This window comes from Nicotiana tabacum, chromosome 9 (genome assembly GCF_000715075.1).
Source record: "Nicotiana tabacum cultivar K326 chromosome 9, ASM71507v2, whole genome shotgun sequence".
NCBI lineage: Eukaryota > Viridiplantae > Streptophyta > Magnoliopsida > Solanales > Solanaceae > Nicotiana > Nicotiana tabacum.
Window position 1 is genome coordinate 35,985,777 of NC_134088.1, and position 8,223 is coordinate 35,993,999.

Here is an 8,223-nt window from a genome sequence, read left to right on the forward strand (position 1 = left end):
GACTACCGAATATAAATAATTTCTGGCGTGGGAAAAAAGTGATAATACCCGGACAAGATATGCATGATGGGCTGTCTATCTCAGGGGACCAAAATTTTCCCCTACAATGTATGGTCTTGTTTCTTCAGTTCTACCCACTAATATAGTCTTGTTTCCTAACTTGATGGCACCATGAGGCATGCATCAAATTTAGGAAACTTATATAAATTTAGGCAGGAGAAAAGGACGTGAAAGGTAAAACTTTCATTGACTGGGATTTCTTGTGAAAACACCAACTACAAACTACATAAACAGTCAAACAAAGCTGCAGGCCAAGATGTAAGGAGGAGGAGGAGGAGGAGGAGGTAGAACCGTAGAAATAACGAGAGAAAAAAAAAACACCTTTGGAAATAAATCCTCATTATCATTGTTGTTCTAAGTGCTCATAGGGCTATCTGGATCATTTAGAGTAGCTATAGCAGTTTCAATCCTCATCTTCAAAAGTTCCTTCTCTTCCTCATCAGCCTGGAAAAGATAAATCAATGTTAGCTAATAGCATACATTATTGAACTTTTAAGAAATGATAATTAATTAATTACAACATTCAAAACTTCAGCAATCCATCTAACTATAAAAGGCTGTAATTATATTGTCAAACAGCTTAATCTTGTCAGAATACATCCTGTATAATCCATGTTAGTTTAAACATGGATTAGACATACTAGGTTTTATTGGAAGGTCTATGGAATGTAACTCAAGGTAAAAGACTACAAAACAGGTCTCAAAATACCATACCTTGTAACATTAAAGGTAAAAGTTTAGTGGTTCTTAAAGTTTCAGAAATGTATATGCAACGGTTAGCACGAGGGGACTTGTTGACAAGTTTTCATTCTTAAACTTGCAAAACTATAGTAATTTCACCCTTATCATACAAATTTTGGTATTTAACGCTAGATGCATTAAAATAATAAATGAATGATTATGGTTAATAATTGCTGCAGTGAATCAACACGTGAATGAATTTTTTTCTGGAATTACACATTAATAAATCTTAATATAACTTTTTGGCAAGTGACAGATACGGATAAGCAGCATATCAAAGAAAACATATTTTTTTTGGTTTAGTTGACGCCCTTTTCGTTAACAACCCTTTTCTTGGTTCTATTTTCCTGTTTCTTCTGTTCCAAATTATTATTATATTCTTCTGTTTCAATCGGAAAAGACGAAACCATTTTCCAATGAAGAGTAAATAAACTTTCCCTTCAAAATTAAACATAGTGGAATTCGAAGAGAAGCTTGTAGTATGTCCTCTTAAAAGACCGGGGAGGGGGGTGGTTGAAAATTATATGATTAGACTTCAAATTAAAGATCGAGTGCTAGGTAAATGATTAGGATGTCGTATAAAAAAATTGAAAAAGAAATGGAAATATATATACGTTAACATCACTGATCGAAGAGCTTTTCCAATTCTTTCTCCAATAATTTGAACGATTGACGTTAAATAAATATGATTATTTCATTTTCATTATGCAATCTCAGAAAGACTTTTGATATATCTCACGTTCATTACTGTGCGCATAATACCTTTTTAATGGTAAAATATATTTCTTTCCGTATTCAAACGTGCCTTAACTTCTTTATATACATGCAAAAGACTAAATTGAGTCGATACCAAAAATATTGCGTAAGATAGTAATTCCAAGGTCAATTCTTTTTTTAATTCCACCAAATTCATTGCTAATGGAAATTCAGTTACTTTATTTCTATTTCCATTATATATGACCTAGAAAAGAGAATGAACCTAACTCGAATGTCAGGTGTTTTTTTTTTTTTTTGTGTGTTTTGGAGAAAAAACTAAGAAATCTCGACCAACACTACAAAAGTGCAAAAAGAATTCAAAATTGAAAATTTATTAAGGAAAATGTATGAGATTAACTAAAAAACCCTGGTTAATCTCCTTGAACATCCTGTATATAGTAAAGATACTTCTAGAGGATAGTCTGTATTTTACTGCTAATCATTGACATAAAATAATACAATCTTGCCCCCTAATAATATGCCGCACTCCGCATAATCAAACTTTATTTATTCAAGTGGACCATGAAAAGATTATTTCCTTAGTAGGGCCCTTATTTATCATTTGGTCCCACATCCTTGACAAAAATATTGGACCATGTATTAGTTTGTCAAAATATTGGACCATGTATTAGTTTGGGGCCTAACCATAAATAGAATACATTTTTATAAGTTTACTTGGAAACTGATCCACAAATTGTCTCAACCATACAATTAAATAATTCATAAAATTAATTAAAAGAAAGTAACACAATTTAAATATTTAAGTGCTACCATTTTTTAATTCCTTATATAAAGGGATAATTCATGATTTTATATTATGTATGACCTGTTGATGACTGTCATGACTTCAGGAAATAAAGATTTATGCTAGACATGGTTCACTTGCACCATAAGATCTTGATATCCACGCTCTACAGATTATTTTGCCTTTTGTAATTGCACAAACACCCCTTTTATTTAAAGAATTTCATGTATTTATTTTTCTTTTCTTTTCCAGTTTTCCCGATTAAAAAAGAATTGCAATTACAAAAGCCTTTTGGAGTTTTAACTTTAATCTGTTAGAACCGTCGCTTGAACCAAAACCACCCGCTGAACTAGTTCTCTTTTTGAAGAGTCTAATTACTAATACTGATAATATAAAAGATTTATATATTATTAGATTATTTTAAAAAACTTATATCGAGTGTGAGTAGATAGCTTGCAAAAAATGCAAGTGAGGTACAATTAAATTATCATTAATGCATATAAGTTAATTGTTTCTTAAATCAACAAAGCATTATTTACTATTTCCTTCATTCCAAAAAGTATGATACAGTTTGGGTTTAAGCAGTTGCGGACCCAGAATTTTGTGCAAGCGTGTTTAATCTTTGAAATACATAACTTTATTAGTAAAATAGTAGTTGTCAAATGGGTTCAAATAAAATATTTATACAAAATTTACGCAGCTTTAATCCTAATTTATACATATACACAGCATTATTTTTTTATGAAGCGGGTTCAGTTGAACCCGATTGCCACCACATGCGTCCGCCACTGGTTTTAAGACTCAAACGAGTAATTTTTTTACCGTGATTTTTTCATGTCTTTTAAATATTTTGGATAGTTAATTATTATGACTTATAATACTTTACAAATTTTATTTTAAAAAATTTAAAGATTATATGTTCGAATTTGCAGTCAACATTTAAACTTTTAAATATCGAAATTCGAATTGTGTCATTACGGCGAATATCACTCTAAGTATCAATTCTAAACTTACGTAACATTAGTTTTTTTGGGGCAGATAGGAGGATCTATACGGCATGATTGCCTTCTACCTACTGAATTATAGTTTTAAAGAAAATTCAAATTCAAATACATTTTTGTGTATTTTCTTTATTCAACCCTTTATTATGTTGTTTAAACAAAACTTGGACATAGTCCAATTGAGGCTTGATTTATTTGACATGGATGCACATGCAAGCCTTGAATGCTTTTAAGAAATTAAATTTTGTAACTGTAAAAATCTTGGGGGTTATTAGTGGAATTATCTCAATTCTAAAAAGCAAAAGTTCAGACAAGGGAATAAATAAAAAAGAAAGTTAGATAAAGGATACGCAGAAGAGAAGGGAAAAACAATGGAAAAGAAAAGAAACAAAAAGAGAATAAAAACAGAGAAAACAAGGTTCTTACCTCAATGAAAGCTGTCTTGAGAAGCCTCCCAGAGAAAGCAGTGATATTTGCACTAATGATTTTGATATTCAAAGATTCAAAGATCTCACAAACTTTTACCATTGTGTCTGTTCTTTTGCTGCAAGTGAGGCTCACCACCACTGTCTTTTCTCCCATTGAAGATACCCTCAACTAATAAAAAATAAATTAATAAGTAACTTCTTGTTTTCTTGTTTTGTTTTCCTTTCTTTTAGGAGGGTGGAGATCACTATAATGTGAATGAATGAAAAGTTTATACTATAAATGAGTGAAAAGTCAGTTTTGTCATCTGTTTGACTATGTTTTCTTGTTTGCAATATTCTTCTCTTGGAGTATTAATTACCTCAAGTACTTCAACAGGAGAAGAGGATGGTGATGATCTTGTAGTTGATCCAGAAGAATCATAACCATATTGCTGTTCAAGTCTTCTTGATCTTTTAGGCTTTGCATCAAAGCTCGCATCTTGATCAAATTCAAGACTGGTATTCTTCTTTGACCTTCCAGATTCAAGCTCTGATATCTCTGCTTGAATTCTCCTTTCTTGCTCATGCAATTCTTGAATGTACTCAATTGCATCTTTGATTATTGATGCTTTATCCATCTGAAAAGTCACAATAATATAAGGGGTATTATCGCTTTTAACCCGCCTATATACATTGGATAGCCGAAAAAATATACAAATTATATACATTTTTTTGACTATTATTTTTACAGCGACTATACAGTGTCATTTTTCCATAATATAATTTGGATAAATGAATACTCAATTAACCAAAAAAGGGAAATAAAACAAGAGCAGTACATTGTCAGCAAAGAAAGATTGAGGGTATGGAAGTGGGGTGGGGTATTCAATGGTAATAAAGGTAGTATTAATGTATTATGTAATTTCTATTGGGGAAAATAAGAGGGAAAGAGCAATAACGAAATCAAGCAAAACAATTTTTTCCCCTTTTCTTTTATTCACCATTAGTGATTCAATATAATTGGTCACCTTGCTAATGTTTGGGACCACAGCTCTAAGTGCAAATAACCTCTCATTTAGCTTCTTCCTCCTATTCCTTTCTGACACAATGTTCTTGGATGCCAACGATGATTGTGCCCCGTCCGGCGAGCTTGAATCATAGTATGCCGAGATTGCCTCATCGAAATAGCTGCTGCATTAATTCAATCAATCACTTATGCAAATTTCAAATCATTTTGTCCATTTCTTGGTGCTCCAAAAGAAAAAATAAGTGAAAAAGAATCTAAACATTCAATCCAGAAGAAATATAATAAAAATGAAAGTTTATATACCTATCGAGTTCTTCGTTTTGTAAGAACATGTTTGTTTCCCAATAATTCTTATACTCATCACCGATGTTCTCCATCTTCTTGGGGAGAGGGGGTCGAGTGAGGAGGAAGCAGACACGTTATGCTTTAAATCTTTTGTGGGTACAGGGGATGTAAGCTTTAAAACAAAATGGACATAGTTGAGAAGAAGGGGAGTAGGTATATATAGATGAGAAAAAGAGCACGTGCGCTTCTTCTTTTTTTTTTTCTCTAAATATTTTCCTGGTTTTATTTTTTGATGCTTCATGGAAAGCTCTTATTTATCCCTGCCGTCCACATAGTAAGAGAGAGGTTAAGAGAAGGGTCTATGAGGCCGCGTGGTGGGGGCATAGTAGACGCTAGATAGCTAAAGTTTTCAGTGGCGGAGCTAGAGTGCCGAAAATGTGTTTGGCCGAATCCAGTAATTTTAGTTCGAATTTTGTATTTATCTTAAAATTTTTATTAAATATGTATAAATTATTAATTTAAAATAAATTAATTTAAGACGATTAAAATCTTAAACTCATAAATTTAAAATTCTAACTCCCTGCTAAGTCCGTTTTACGAGCATAGGTGGCGCGTAGTTAAAAGTTTGCATTTGACCTACCAAATTGCAGAGTGATTGATATGTGTCTGATTGAATTTCATCACACTTTCTCTGTCCTATGTGTTTTCTTTTTCCTAATGAAACTCGACCATCTGCCCTATGTTAATTTGATACGACTATTCACTTTATTTTAAAAAATTCACTATATCATTTTAGAAACTAGATAAGTTTCACATTACTATTTTACTATTAACATTACCTCTAATAGGCTCCATCCAATACAAAAATAAAGGGAAAATAACCATTTTGTTCACTGAGTTATTACTCGTAATTTCGATTTTGATCCCTCTATTATTCAACTATGCATATTTAACCTCTAATTAATCTAAAGGTATAGTTTTTACCTTTAAAGATATGGGGGATTAGATAGTTGATAGAATCATTAAGAGAAAAAAACGGAAAAAAAAGAAAAAGAAAAGAGAAGAGCATAAGAGGATATTCAAGAGATCTCGACGTTATTGAACCGAAAACAAGCCCAAGCTTATTAGAACATTTATAGACTCAACTTAGACTGATGGTAGTTTCCATAGTTATTCTTTCAAGTAATGTTTATACGGATAGGTCTGTACCCGGGGGCGGACCTACATTGGGGTGGGGTCATCAGAACCTTTAGCTTCCGCAAAGGACTGTATATATATATTTCATTAATATTGAGGACTCCTTAAATATATTATGCGGCCACCAAAATTAACAAGATTTAAATAGAGTAATTGGTTTTTAGAAGTGCTTAAGTACTTTCATCCTCTTTAATACTCAGGTTCTATTCTTATCTCAAATAATGCATATGTTTTTATTTTATTTTTAAGTTGGTGCCCCCGCTCAAATCCTCGGTTCGCCTAGGACCAAACTCAAACAGCTTTTGTTTCTTTTTCTTAACTTGTCCCATCGCTTCTTTGACCCATTTGCCATTTCAAAGAGAGGATGTTGGGGAAACTTGCAGAGAAAGCTTGTTTTTGCTTGTCAAGGTAAAGATAAGTAAATTTCTGGCACACATTTATATTTCATTCACTACATATATAGGTTAACTAAATGTTAAATGTGTATAGTTGAATAAGATGGAGACCTAAATCGGCATTACGTTATAACTCCTGGATCAAAATTGCTATTTTTCGAAAAATAAGTTATTGGATCCAAATGTACTTCTAATTTTGTTTTTCATTTTGTGACTGTTCTATGAGCCAAAATATCAACATATTTTTGTTAAACTCTAAATCTACTCAAACCATACAAAAAAATTGAGATAGAGGAATAATACTTTTGAAAAGAGAACTAAATTCTCAATTTATAATAATTTTTCAATTATTACTCTACACACACACACACACACACACACACACACATATATATATATATATATATATATATATATATATATATATATATATATATATTCTTTTTTTTTAGACAAGAGTGGGTTGCTATAGTGGTGAGCACCCTCCACATATACCGATTGTCAGAGGCGAACCAAGTCAAACCCAACTGAGGTAATTACAATCTGAGCCGACTCAAGCACGAATGCAACCTAGTTTTTGAAAATTTTACTTGAGCGGGTGTTGCGATCAAACACACACGCAAGTATACGTGATTGTCAAGTAATAAAATAGTGAGTAGAGTATCGTTCCCACGGAGACTTATGATTAACTCTTGACTAAATCAAACTCAAAGCAATTAAACGTATAGGTGATTAATTAACTACCAAAGAAACTACCAAGCAATTAAATAAACTAGAGATTGATGAAACACGTAAGCAATTTTGGATGAAAATTAATAGGAAAAGATATTCTAGGATTATAGGTTAGCTAACAATCCCATTATGTTCTCTACTTAAACTAACTAGTTGATTTATCTGGTTTATTGATTGACAGGGTTAATGGTACTCATAAGAATCTGTCGAGTTTTTACTTGTCTATTCAAGTTAACTTAACACCTATATGTCTATGGAATTAAGACTAACAAGAACGCATTTATAATTCTTGTATTTCAACCAAGCAAGACAATTGGGTATATGTCTATCCTAATCGTGAATCCGTTCCCCAATGCCAAGGTTCAAGAACTTGCTCTATCTAATCCTATATGCAATCTAGAGTTTCCACTTTCGCGTTCAACTCTAGATTGGTAAATTGTATTTCGTTGTTAGCTAGGCAACAAAATAGTTAAGAACATAATTAAATAAACAAACCAATATGATAAAATCAAAATCGTCAATTTAAACTTCCAACGCCAACATTCATGTAGCACCCATAACCCTAGAACGAGAAGAACTAGCTACTCATAGTTATGCTAATCATCATAAGAATGTTTGACAACATAAAACTACAAGTAGTACAAGAAAGAAAGAAAAATTCTATGATTTTTGGCTCATAAATTGCTCCAGCAACGTTTCTCCTTTGCTAGGGTCGAACTCCCCTCAAAAAGTGTGTTTAATGACTATTTATATGTGTATGAAAAGTTCTAGACGATTTTAACCAAGTCCAATAAAAACATAAAAAAGTTAGCCTCCTAAATATGTTAGGTGCGCCACACTGCCTATAACACAGAATTTGGGTGCTATAGTGAGTGTT

General features: G+C 32.1%; 1 protein-coding gene across 2 annotated transcripts; it reads right to left on the reverse strand.

Annotated features, from left to right (window-relative positions):
- Positions 1–223: 223 nt before the first annotated feature.
- Positions 224–5,220, reverse strand: LOC107774553 (transcription factor bHLH35). 2 transcript variants are annotated; one of them, XM_016594107.2, is made up of 5 exons: positions 5,041–5,220; positions 4,739–4,898; positions 4,091–4,348; positions 3,730–3,900; positions 224–504 (listed from the first exon to the last, which is right to left on the reverse strand). In XM_016594107.2, exons 1-5 carry the CDS (start codon positions 5,112–5,114, stop codon positions 415–417), a joined length of 753 nt encoding a protein of 250 aa, XP_016449593.1. In that variant the 5' UTR covers positions 5,115–5,220; the 3' UTR covers positions 224–414. The 2 variants fall into 2 exon arrangements, with proteins under 2 accessions (XP_016449593.1, XP_016449592.1); XM_016594106.2 differs by having other exon boundaries at positions 4,739–4,901.
- Positions 5,221–8,223: the final 3,003 nt, after the last annotated feature.